General features: G+C 34.6%; 1 protein-coding gene across 1 annotated transcript; it reads right to left on the bottom strand.

Annotated features, from left to right (window-relative positions):
* Positions 1-9,069: 9,069 nt before the first annotated feature.
* On the bottom strand, positions 9,070-9,621 carry LOC127094577 (secreted RxLR effector protein 161-like). The gene has a single exon (XM_051033397.1). The coding sequence runs from the start codon at positions 9,619-9,621 to the stop codon at positions 9,070-9,072; it is 552 nt and encodes a 183-aa protein (XP_050889354.1).
* Positions 9,622-13,697: the final 4,076 nt, after the last annotated feature.

Below are 13,697 nucleotides of genomic sequence, written 5' to 3'. Positions count from 1 at the left end.
CCGACCAAACTCCGGCCACGTTCAAAAATTGCAGAGCAAAAAGAGGTAACCAAATGGCACGACCCATACATCAAAATGAAGTTGGGGTGATGTACATCACCCCTGTAACCTTGAATTGTACTCAAGCTTTCTATAGAATAAGAAATCTGAGCTGGAAGATTCAGGTACATAAATTGCAGTTCATCAAAACACAAAATCAAAGCCACCACTGGCTTGCCTCTCAAGTGAGGACTTCAGAAAACACAATAGCCAGGAAAATAGATCATGGAACAAGGAGATTCGAAGCAAAAATCAGTTGGACCATACCTTTGAATTGAGGAGATTTGAGCTGATTTCTTTGCTTCCTTTTGCAAAATAGAAGTATAATGGACTATGAGAGAGAGGTCTAGGAACGTTAGATCCAAAGATTCAACCAGATTTAGTTGAATTTCAGATCTGAAAAATTTGAAGAAAAGTGAAATAGTTCCTTTGGTAATGGTTATGGATTCAGTTGTGCAGCATCTCAGGCGCCATTAGGTTGGATTTCAAGTGAAGCAAGAAAGTGTATTTGTAGCAAGAGCTGATGCAATGCATGATCAAACTCGTGTGCATGTGAATTGGGTCCTCCATGCATGGGTCTGTACAGGCGCATGTGAGGCCCAAAACTTGGTGCAAATGCAAGCTGAAATGAATGTGAGATAGTTTGGACGTGTAGTTTGGAGTGAATTGGCTTGTGTGATGAATTTCAACATGTTATGCATAATCATGCCTAAAACCCCTCCTCTTCGAAAATGCCATTTGCCAAATCCAAACATGAGCATGTGAGTAATGGTTGGAAAGGTCTTGATGTAAGGAGCAAATGTATTGTTGGGAAAAAAATCCATTTGAAGTGTGGAAATTAGTGAATTTTGAGTTTAAAGTGTAAGGTGCAAAACATGCAAAGGTGAGGTTTCCAAATTTGGCCAATGTTCAAGCCCCTCTGTTTTGATGATGAAAACTTCAAATGAAACAACCTTCAACATCAAAGTTGTAGATCTTTTCAAGGCAATCAAAATGGACTTAAATTTTGCATCATTTGGATTTTTGATGAAATATTTATGGGTACTTGAAGTTGGACTTTTTTGCCTTTCAATGCATTTGGTCCAAAGTGACCCATAATGTTTTGCATTATCACATGTATTTTCTTTGTGATTTTGAAATTTTGTTCAACATAACATTTGAAGTAGACATCGTAAGCTTTCCAATTCATTTGATCCCACCTGAAAAGAATAAAAAATGAATGAGTTATGTTCTTGGGAAGTTGACCCAAAATTAGGGTTTCAGTCAAAATGACCTATAATGTATTGGAATGGGAGATGACCTTCCAAGCTTCAAATAAATTTTTGATGAACATGAAAGTTGTTCATATTGTCTTTAGGAACATTTTTTCCTTTGGGATCATCTCCATTTTACCAACACATAAAATGTTAGGTCTCAGTGCATTTCAAAATAGTCAGATGAATTGACTGATCAACCTCTCAAGTCCATGACTCATATCTTGATGAATTGATGATTGAGGATACTCAAATAAGTTCAAATATGCATGAAATGATGAATTAAAGAAACTTCCCTTGATTGTATTTGATCATGAGCTGAGGTTGCTCCAAGAGCAAGGCATTGTGGATGATCTGATGAACTAGGGTTTCCTTGGGGAACAAACCCCAAATCCTTTGACTTGATTTGATCAAAATGATGAATTGAGATGCTAGGGTGGCATATTTGATGGATGAGAGCTTTGGGAACCATTACCATGCTTGCTATCATCTTCACTTGGCCATATCTCTGCACAAAGGATCTCCTTGAAGCTCTTGACTTTGTGATTGCTCAAGCTACAAACAAGAAATGTTAGTGACATATTTTTGTGCTTTTGGTTAGTAAACAAAATAAGAAAAGCAATAATATACAATTCAAACATGTTTGGTGATCTCAAACCACTCACAAGAGGTCCCACCCAAAGGTAAGGGGAACCAAGATGCTTATGATCCTTGGTGCAATGCAAATGCAATGTTATGATGCCATGAGGGATCTTAGGGACAAGATTGGGGTCTTACAGATGCCCCTATTTAAGGTCATTCTAGCCAGAGAAGTGAAGGTTAAAATCTTCGTCTCGACGAGGTAGAATGGGCTTAAATAATAACAGAGAGACGAATTTTGGTCCCTAAGAGACCTCATGATGCAAATGTATGTATGCAAAAGGTAATACTTTGTGAAGATATGCGTCCACAAAGAAGGAAAAGAAATCAGGAGAAATTGATAATCCATATGAGTAATTTACTCCATGGGACAGAGACTCTGGGACTCTCATGGGGATAAGAAAGGAATAAAATGCGTGAGCAGGTCACGACTTCAAAGCTTGGGGAGCAAAATTCCAAAAGGAGTAAATCCATGGAAAGACCCGAGCTGACTCAAAGGCGCATGTATTGGGGAGTAATGCCAATACAGCAAAAGTTATCCATAACGGATACTTCGAATAAAATCCGGACTCAGGTGGGGAAATAACAAATGAGGTATTACCGGTTACTGGGTAATAAGCTCAAGGACACATGCGATCTGAACACCGGTATAAAGGTGAGAGAACAGCAAGCTTGGGAAGAATGAATATCTAAGACCGGTACAAGGGTGAGAGATATCAAACGTCCGAAATCATCTGAGGTATACCTAAAAAGGTAAACTTCAACTCAGAAAAATCTGACTATGCAAGGGGACACAAGGTCATAATAGGGAGCAGAAGGAAGGAACACCAAGGATACCGATTACTGGGCATATAATAGGTGACCAACCAAAACGTGAATCGGGGAATATTCCCAAAACACTCATCATCCGAAAGAGGGCTAAAAGCAAACTCGATTATAGGATGGACATTCGATTCCAAAAAGGAATACGAATCTTACTCAACTGGGGAAGAACAAAAGACTTCGACCAAAGAGTGCATGAGATATATTATCTATTACCGTCAGAACGTAGATAATATACTCGCATGGAAGATTATCCACAACCGGTTACTGGGTTAATAAAGGATAAATCGACCGTCAAAGAAAGGCATCGGGATACCGAAACTAGGTATATAATGATGACCATTCAAGGGGAGCAACAACCATTACCGGCAATTGGTAAATGAAAGATGACTTGCTGGGGATAAACTGCTTGATAAGAGCAATCATCTAAGATATATATCACCGGGGGTGAAGGACTTATCGATACCGAATATTGGATAATGATAACCGTCAAAGAGCGGATTACATCTACCGGGTACCGGGTAGAAAACCACGGAAAGGTAACCGTCATCGATTAGGATGAAAAAGAGGTTAACTTTGCAAGGGGATGAAATAGGGTTTACAACTACCGGTATAAGGGTAGAAAACCACAGACTCTGCCGGGGATAAGATGAATGATTATTGACTACTGAGCAATTATTCATTTATACCACAGGGAAGCGCATGAAACAGTCACAAGAGGCCAATCTAGCATCAAACTAAAGAGGCAAGTTGAATCAAGACTCGTCCCACTGAGGATATAACTCAATGGGGACTCCCATCCCAATATATGTGTTGGGAGGAAACAGAAACAACCATCATCCACGAGGATATAACTCGGTGGGGAATATGGAAGGAAGGATAAACACTTTCTGCTTAAGGGGTTGACTCTATATGGGGAGTTCAGACACCGACATCTGCTTGGGGAAATGTATTACCAACTAGCAGGGGATCGCAAACAAAGATATATGGCAAAGAATGCGATATGAATATCCGAATGTTTGAAAACTATATGCACACATGCGTAGTTTTATATATGATGAATGCTGACAAAGAGGTATCTCTAACACCAACAAGTCCATCGAATAAGTACAAACATCCGGTACTACATCTCAAGAGAGAAAGTCAGGATAACAAAGATCTCCGCAGGGGAATGAGCAAAACATTCCAACTGGAGGCAAAGATCATCAAAAGTCCGCCATGGAAATCATCAGAGGGGATCATGGAACTCTGTGGGGAACAACCACCAAATCAGAAACTTCCAAAGGTCATCAAACACTGTCCTAAATAATGAAATCACATCTTCCAAGGAGGGAGAATCACTATTCTGCTGAAAGAAGGAGGGAGGAATAAATCTTCCCAACACTCTGTTAGGAGGAGAAACCACAAAAGGCTCAGGAGGAAGAGGGCACCAACATGCCAGGAATATGAACAACTGCCTTACCTTGTCAAGAATCTTACCATCCTTGGGAGAGCACTGAAGGCATTCCCAGTATCCTTATGTCATTGTGAATGTTCACTTTGTTTAAAATAAAATTATGAAAAATTTGATTATTTTAAACAATGATATTTTTTTCAGTTAAAACATGCAAAACTTTTGTTGAATAGAAACAAATAAGAGTGCAAATAAATGGACAAAGGCTCAAATTTATTTGATGGAATGGTAGTCTGCAAATGGCAAGACTCCATAGATCTTTACAAATTTAAAATCGGTGATATATATTGGAAAAGGGCTACATTGAACATAATGATCATTTCTCCACCACTTCTGAATCTGATGTATTTGAAGCTTTGGTTGATGATGAATGGGCGAGAATCTCTGACGGATAACAGTTGTAGAACAAAGTCTTGTCAAGATGCAGTTACTTGCCAAATCCCTTTTTTTTGCCTAGATTGCCCGAGGGTGGGGTACTCAATCTAGCGGGATACATACATTCATTTGTTTTTATGTCTCTAACTTTTGCCTGGACCGCCCTTTCGGGTTTTCAATCCACCGAGACGCTCATATTTTGCCTAAGCCGCCCTTTCGGGTTTTCACCTTAGCGAGCTCTTCTGTTTTTATTTTTAGGAGAAGTATTTCTTGACTGTATCTTGTTAGTACCTTAGTATTGGCATTAATTTTGTAAAACAAATAATGTAATCACCTCTGTTGTTTTAATATGTTGGGTTGAAGAAGTTCAACATCTGGACCAACATGTCATATAAGATGTCACGACATCGTGACTGTGACATCACGCATGTGTATAAAACTGAATTAGTTCATTCTGGTATGTGTTAACTGATTTAATATTCTGGGATTAGTCAGAATCCTAGGTGGCGTTATTTGTGGAGATCTTGAAGACTCAATCAGAATATTTGGTGAATATACAGTTTCTAAATATGGAGATATTTTAGGAAATAAAAGATTGAAGACCTTGATTGTAGCAGAAGTTTTCTGCTGGCTTTGTAACAGCAAAGGAGAAGTTTGCTGCGATTTCTGAAGGCCCAAATCCAGTTGGGTGTTTAGGTTATAAATAGCAGATTGTAACCTAGGTTTTAGATAGCCTCAAATAATGTAAAATTAGGGGTGTGTGTGAGGTAAACCTCCCAACCTGTGGGAAGGTTACCAAGTGTTTCTCAGTGCTCGAAAGCATGAGAGTATTTGTAACTCAAAGCCTATAGGTAAGAGTTGTTATGTTCTTGAACGAAGCTGTGAAGCAAGTTCAAGGTGTTTAGCATTACATTGTAATGGTAGTGATAGGAATGGAAACTGGAGGTTTCTATCTAGGAGTTTCTAGGTATAGATTACATTGGGTAGGGATTAAGTGAAGAATTGTAAACGGGGGAGTTTAACTCTGAATTAATACTGCTGATAGTGGATCTTCTTCCTGGCTTGGTATGCCCCCATAGTAGGTAATGTTGTACCGAACTGGGTTAACAATTACTTGTGTTTTTACCTTCTGCACGTGACATTCTGTCTGTTATAACTCAGTATGTATTTCAGTCTGTTTATCAAGGGAATAACTGACCTGGCACATAGCATATTGTCTGAATGCCAAACAGAATGTTATGACATTCATCATTGACAACTGATACTGAAGTATAGACTGGTTGGTCTTTTACAGTACAACAAACTAATATATATATATATATATATATATATATATATATATATATATATATAGTGTATATATATATATATATATATACTAGTATATATATATATATATATATATATATATATATATATATATATATATATATATATATATATACACACGCATGTTTATTAATTATTTTTAAAAAAAACCAACTTAGAAGTTCTATTTTTTATTAAAAATTCAACGATTTATGTGTATAAAAACGTATGATATTATTATAAATATAAACTGTATTTAAAAACTTACAAACATTAATAGAATTATTTGAGTTTCATTAGAGTTTTAAAATCAAATTAAATTAAATGTTGGTTACTTGGTTTTTTGAAACTATAAATATAACATGCATTTTTCATTGGGAATGAAGCATTCAAATAGTAATCCTTAACCAAAATAAAATATGGGTGCATCCATCACTATTAGTCTATTGTTGATATTCATGACTAGTTTTATTTTGTTAGCCCAAACAGGGCTTTCAAATGATGTTCCCAATCCACCTATTGAATCTCCTACACAAAGGTCATTATCATCATTTGAAAAATATTTAACAAATTGTGCTAAAAAACTATACCCATTTTGTGGTAATGAGATATTTTTTAGTGCATTTTTCGCTAATCAAACGGTTAGTGATACATGTTGTGTTAACCTTGAGAGTGATTTGGGACAAAAGTGTCATGAAGATATGACTAGATATATTTTATCATCTCCACAATACAAGGAAGATAGAGTTTTGATTTGGAAAAGGAGTAAAGATGTTTGGAATGATTGTGTGTCTAGATTATTATTAGATATAATTTCTCCGGCAGAAGCTCCATATTACTTTTAAATGAATTCTATGTTCATACGATTATATTTATATATGTATTATATAAAGTATCATTTATGCACCTATGCATAATAGTTATGTGCTCCAAATCATGTAATAAAATATCAAATCATGTGATAAATTCAATTAAGTTTTTTTCTTTTTATTTCTTTTGAATAGTATAATAATCAGAATTTTACTTCTTAAAAGTTAATAATTTATTTCTCATACTAATAAAAACTAGTAAGAAACTTGTGACTACGGACGGGATATGTTTTTGGGTGGGATATGGTTTTGGACGCGCATTTGTTTGTAGATTGTAATAAAAATTAAAAGTTGAAAATAGAAAAAACTTAAGAAAAATAGTAAATTTAAGTTGGAATAATAATAGATGTAGAAGATGAAAGGTAAACAATAATATCAATAATAATTTAATTATAAAAAAATTATTGAAACTTATATTAGATAAATTAATCGTTTAATTTTTTTAACAAATAAGACAATTATGTTATAAGAGAGAATACAATTGTCGATAAATTTATTATTCAATATTTGAATCAGTAATAAAATTGATCTCGTTTATAAGAATAGTATTTGTTTTTGTATATAAAAATATTCTAATCAACAATATATTTTTTTTCCGTATATAAATATTATTTTTGTTTTGACATTATTTATAAATAAATTTTAATCAATATTAAAGTTATTTTTGTTTATACAAATATTTAAATCAAAATATTATTTTTATTTTGATAATATTTATAAAAATATTTAAATCAATATTAAAGTTGTTATCGTTTATAACAATAGTATTTTCTCTCCTATATAAAAAGATTTCAATTAACAATGTATTTTTTTCGGTATAATAAATATTAGTTTTGTTTCCTAAAAATATATGAAAAATCCAAAAACGTTGAAAAGTTGTAAAGTCAGCTATCTAGAAAGTTGAATGTGATATATGCACAAAATAGTCAATCTATTATATACTTGAAAGAGATAAAAAAGAATTATTCTCATCATTTAAATTAAAGAAAATTTAATAATTTTTAATATTTATTTATATATTTATATAAAGGTGACATGGCAGAAAAAGAGAAAGGGGCAAAAATATGTTTTTCACATCATCTAATTTTTTTATATTATAGATTTTCGTAATTCTTGTTTTACATAGGCCTAATTTGTGGTAAAGTGATATTTGATAGTTCAATTTATGCTAATCAAATTGTTAATGATACATGTTGTATTAATCTTGAGAGTGATTTGGGACAGAAATGTCATAAAGATATCACTAAATTTGTTTTGTCATCTCCACAATTTAAGGCAGGTAGAATTTTAATTTGAAAAAAGAGTAAGGATGTTTGGAATGAGTGTGTGTCTAGATTATTATTAGATATGATTTCTCCAACAGAATCTCCATATTATTTTTAAATGAATTCAACATTCATGATATTTTTAAATGAATTCAACATTCGTGAGATTATATTTATATATATATATATATATATCGTTTGAAGTATCTCTTATCCTATGGACATGTGCATAATAGTTATGTACTCCAAATCATGTAATAAAATATGTCAAAGGCCAACAAATTAATAAACTATAAATATAATGTATTAAATTATATAATAAATTATATTTAAATTTATCATTTATTTATTTCTAATAGTCTAATAATCCGAATTTTGGTTCTTAAAAGTTAATAGATGAATTACGTCGAGTTAAACTTACATCCATGTAATTATTGACTAAGTAGAATTAAAAAAAAATATTCAATTAAGTCTTATTCCACTAAGTGAGGTATGTTGGTGTACAAGGTGATAAAGATGAACAATGGAAATAAGAGAGAGAAGAGAGAATAATGACAAACTTCCATTACTCTAAAACGGTTACAAATGGTTGCACACACACTACTACACATATTGCAAAAGGATTAATGATGTTCACACCACTCACTTGCTTAAATACAAGTGAGACTTAAGAGAAATACTAAAATACCCTCTAACAAACTCTATCTACAAGTTTCTGAAAATGAATCAATTCTAACAGCATCCATTAATTCATATTCAGCTTAACCAAAACTAACAACACCAATTTCATCCCTTAAGTGGAGAAATTGATCAGTCTTTATCGTCCTCTTCAGAACATCTGCCAGCTGTTTCTCGGTGCTACAGTGCACAAATTCTAGCACTTCATTCTGAACCTGATTTCTCATAAAGTGATACTTAGTCTCATTATGCTTGCTTCTCCCATGCAGCATTGGGCTCTTGGCAAGATTGATAGCAGACTTGTTATCAATCATCAACTTTAGAGGCTTGTTTACTTTAATCTTCAGATCCTGTAGTAAATTCAGAAGTCACACAACTTGACATGCAGTCACAACACCTGCAATATATTCTAATTCATAGGTTAACAAAGCAACAATTGGTTGCTTCTTGGAACACCAAGAAATATGACTTCCAAGAAACTTAAACAAGTATTCAGAAGTACTTCTTCTGTCAATTCTGTCTCCACGCCAATCAGAATATGAGTAACTCAAAAGCTTTGAGTCAGTTTCAACACCAGAAGGGAACAAAACTCCGTAATTCAGAGTTCCCTTTATATGCCTCAGAATTCTGACAGCTATTTGGTAATGAGACCACTTTGGTTTACTCAAAAACCTATTCACCGTTCCAACTGCATAACAAATAGCAGGTCTGGTATTACACAAATACCTCAGAGAATCTACCAACTGCTTGAACATTGTCGCATCTACATCATCACCATCAGAATTAGAATCCAATTTCTGATTTGTATCATCACGTATGAAAGTAACTTTATAATTCAGTAACTCAAATCTCTTCAGAAGCTCAAGTTCATATTTCAGCTGATGTAAAATTATGCCTTTCTCAGAGTACATAATCTCCATCCCTAGAAAATAAACCATATTTCCTAGACCAGTCATCTCAAACTCATTCATCACCTCCTCCTTAAACTTAGTTATCTCATGTTCACAACTTTCTGTTAGCAAAATGCTATCAACATACAAATATTCCAGAATCATATTGCCTTCAGAAGTATGCTGAACATAGACACCATACTTCCTCTCACATTTCTGAAATCCCTGATTCTTGAAAAATGAATCAATTTTCAGATTCCAAGCTCTAGGGGCTTTCTTTAGTCCATACAAGGCTTTGTGTTATAGGTACACCATCCCTTCCTTATTCTTTTTCTCAAATCCAGGAGGTTGTGACACATAAACCTCTTCTTCTAATGGACCCTTCAGAAATGCAGATTTCACGTCTAAATGCATCAAAGGCTAATTCCTGTTAGTAGCTATCACAATCACCAGCTTGCTTATTTCATGTCTTGCTACAGGCGCAAACACTTCAAAGTAATCTAGCCCAGGTTTCTGTAGAAAACCTCTCGTAACTAACCTTTCTATGTGTTTTCCAATTGATCCATTTGTATTTAGCTTCACCTTATAAACCCATCTCACGCCGATGACTTTCTTGTTCTTTGGAAATTCTATTAGCTTCCAAGTCTTATTTCTCTCTATGGCATCAAGTTCTTATTTCATGGCCTTCATCCAGACTTTCTACTTAAGAGCCTTCCTACTCACGGGTTCAGAGTCTACTAACATGGCATATTGAATAACTTCCCCTTCAGGATATACTTCAGTATCTTGCAGCATGTCAAACTCTACAAACCTTCTCAGAATGTTTCTGATTCTTTGTGGCCTTTGAACTTGTTCAGAACCTTATGATTCTGGATTAGTATCAGATGTTGAAAACCTTCTCGGAGTGTTTCTGATTCTCTGAACTTGTTCATAACCTTTTGATTCTGGAACAATATCAGATGTTGGAACTCCATAAGTATCGACTTCAGAAGTATGGCCACCTTCAAAATCTGGAATATTCCCAAAATCTTGACTACCACCAGAATCTGAATCGCCATCAAAAGTTGGATCATAATCAGATTGTTCCTCAGAATCAATATCACCTTATGATTCTGACTCACTCTCATAATCATTTTGCTTCCTTTGGAAGATGTCTTGGTTCAAGGATCCATGCTTGTGAATAGAGGGTTGAGTGGTCTCCAAAGAATGACTTAATCAATTGAAAAGCAAAACAATACTAACATCTAACCAATTAACATTTGACTAACTTTTATTCTTATTGCTTTTATTTCAAGTCATTTACTTTATGCAATTTAAATTCAAGCCATTTGCCTTTATACATATCATTTAACTTGTTTATGTTTATGCCATTTTTACCTTGCTCATTTGATCCATCTATTGTGATTGTATATATTTGTTTGCGTATCTTGTTTGTGTTTGTGATCTTAGGACCTTAAAATACCTAATAAACAACAAAAACCCTAAAAAATGTTTGTGTGGACTGTTGGATGTGATATGAGTTTTTGACTTAGAATTAGGCAACATTCCCTATGCAAAAGCACCTGGCCAATGCCAACATTTCTGAAACCAAGTTATTGTAATTTGAGCTCTCATCTGATGCAAGCATTAGGATCCACTTGAGTTCATCTGCCACATGGTCTTGATGCAAATGTTACTTTGAATCCGTGTCTAATGCCTTATTCTGAGTCATTGAAGGTGTATGTCATCTGATACATAGGAAGATTAAGAAGAAGACTAAGAAGTTGCTAGCTTGGATGTGGCTATCTTTATTTGATGTTTTGCTCTTCATTTTGCTACTTGCTTATTGATATTGCTTGATTTCAAAGTCCAAAGGAAAAGTGGGTTTCTATATGACAATCTTGTCTATTGGATTGCATCCCACTGGTCAGAACTTTTCAACCCTTAACTTTTAATTTTTGCATAGGATTAGTCTCTTCATCTCCTCTCATTTCTTAAATTTCAAATCTCTCCCCCCTTTTTTAAAATCTTCTTTGCTTGTGATTTATAAACTTAGACTTTTTTTGCAAATTAGAAACTTTGGCCTTACGCCATTTCATTTTTTAAACTCTTTTCTTAAATCAAACTTGTAAATGAATCTAACCATATTGACTTAAAATTTCAAAAGGACAAAAAGAAGTAACACTAATTCAAACTTTTGGGTCTTTTGTGCCTCTTTTAAACTTGACTTTTGATTAAAAGCAACCAACTTATTTTGAAATTGATACCACGAATTATGAGGTTTTGATCCCTCACTTTTTATGTTGGTATGTAGGCACAAGTTCGAAGGTCTTGTCAAACACAAAAATATAATCAATGAATTCTTTTCTCATCCCCACACTCTTTTTTTTATCAAACATCATTTTATACCAAAAACACATACACACATAAAAAAGGGCTCCCTAGGAGTACCTAGGACAATTTGGGTGCTAACACCTTCCCTCTGTGTAACCAACCCCCTTACTTGTAATCTCTGGCATTTTATTAGTTTTGATTTGAAAACTTCTTATCTTTGGGTTTTGTTCATACTTTTCCCTTTTCCTTTGGAAACAATAAAAGTACGGTGGCGACTCTGGTTTTATTGACGTTAAGCTTATCCATTGCTTAATAGTCATGAATTTACCGCTACAGAAATTAAGTGGCGACTCTGCTGGGGAGTAGTCTCTAGTGGGTTTAGCCTACTTTTTTATGTGTATATGTTTGTATATTTGATGTTTGTATACTTGTTTGTGTGATATAGTCTGCTTGTTGTGCTTGGTGATCTCTGAGTGGTGAGATAAGTTCTAACCCGAACTTTAGTGCAATTAAGATAGAAGGATGGCATAGTCATGTTCGACTTGTGCGGAGTAGTCCTTAACAAGTTGGCTTGAGATCCATCTACTCAGTGGAGACCCTTTTGGAGTTACTGATGTCACATAAGTTATTTATGGATAGGCATTAATTTCTCTGATTTGGGGTCCGAGAAGCTGAGGACCGTAGAACATTTAACCCAACTTGGCCTATTTAGGACGTAGTGCGAAGACTGTTTAGGTGTAGACTTGATAACAGTTGTTACACAATACTACACTCAGGCGAATTTCTCTTGAGAATATTATGAGTTGATGAGTCAATCATCCTAACCTGTAATATATGATAGCTGGAATCAAGACTCTGGGAACTTTTTAGAACATGATCTACACGTTTTTATCCTTAGTACACTCCTTTGGGATGGTTCTTAACTTGACTCCATGCTCGTGACTCACAACAAACCCTAGATTCTTGGTTGATCCAATCAAGTCTTGTCAATATCAATGGAACTTGAGTGTTGATAAGGTGAAAACCATAATCCACCAAAATGGATGATTGATCTTGACAATGACTTGATTCATCCCTTGATCTTTATTTGTTTGCCTTGTGTGTGATCCCTTATTTGTGATTGTTGCATTCATGCATTCATGCGCATCATAACATTCATCACATGAAAAATAACTTCAAGGAACTGAGGTTTTATTTGCAAATATTTTCAGATCATGGATTATGGACGAAGGAACACTAAGAAGTACAATTTCAGATGTACCGATTTGAAAGAGCTAAGGAATATATCATCTTTTGTATTAGCTCCCTTGGATTTCAAGCAACGTCATGAGAAGCTTTGATCTATGTTATCTGTTGATGAGGTTGAAGGACTCTTGAGCGTGTTGATTCAGTTTTATGACCCTCTCTACCATTGCTTCACTTTTCCTGATTATCAGCTTATGCCTACGTTAGAGGAGTATGCCCATCTCTTGGGAATACTTGTTTCTGACAAGTTACCCTTTAGTGGATTGGAGGAGATTCCCAGATCTCATATTATAGCTGAAGCTCTTCATCTGAAGAAGTCTGAGATTGAGGCTCATTAGGTGAAGAAAGGAGGATTATTTGGGTTTACTTTTGAGTTCCTATTGGGGAAAGCTATTGATTTTCTCATCTATGGTTTGGCTTTGTTCCCTAACATTGACGGTTTTGTTGATGTTAACGCCATTAAAATATTCTTAGTTGGGAATCATGTGCCTACTCGGTTGGGTGATGTGTACTTCTCTTTGCATTTGAGGAATTCTAAAGGTGGTGGA

The sequence above is a fragment of the Lathyrus oleraceus genome, chromosome 6 (genome assembly GCF_024323335.1).
Source record: "Lathyrus oleraceus cultivar Zhongwan6 chromosome 6, CAAS_Psat_ZW6_1.0, whole genome shotgun sequence".
Taxonomy (NCBI): Eukaryota; Viridiplantae; Streptophyta; class Magnoliopsida; order Fabales; family Fabaceae; genus Lathyrus; species Lathyrus oleraceus.
The sequence above is the reverse complement of the archived record's forward strand: the minus strand, read 5'-3'. Positions and strand labels throughout refer to the sequence as shown.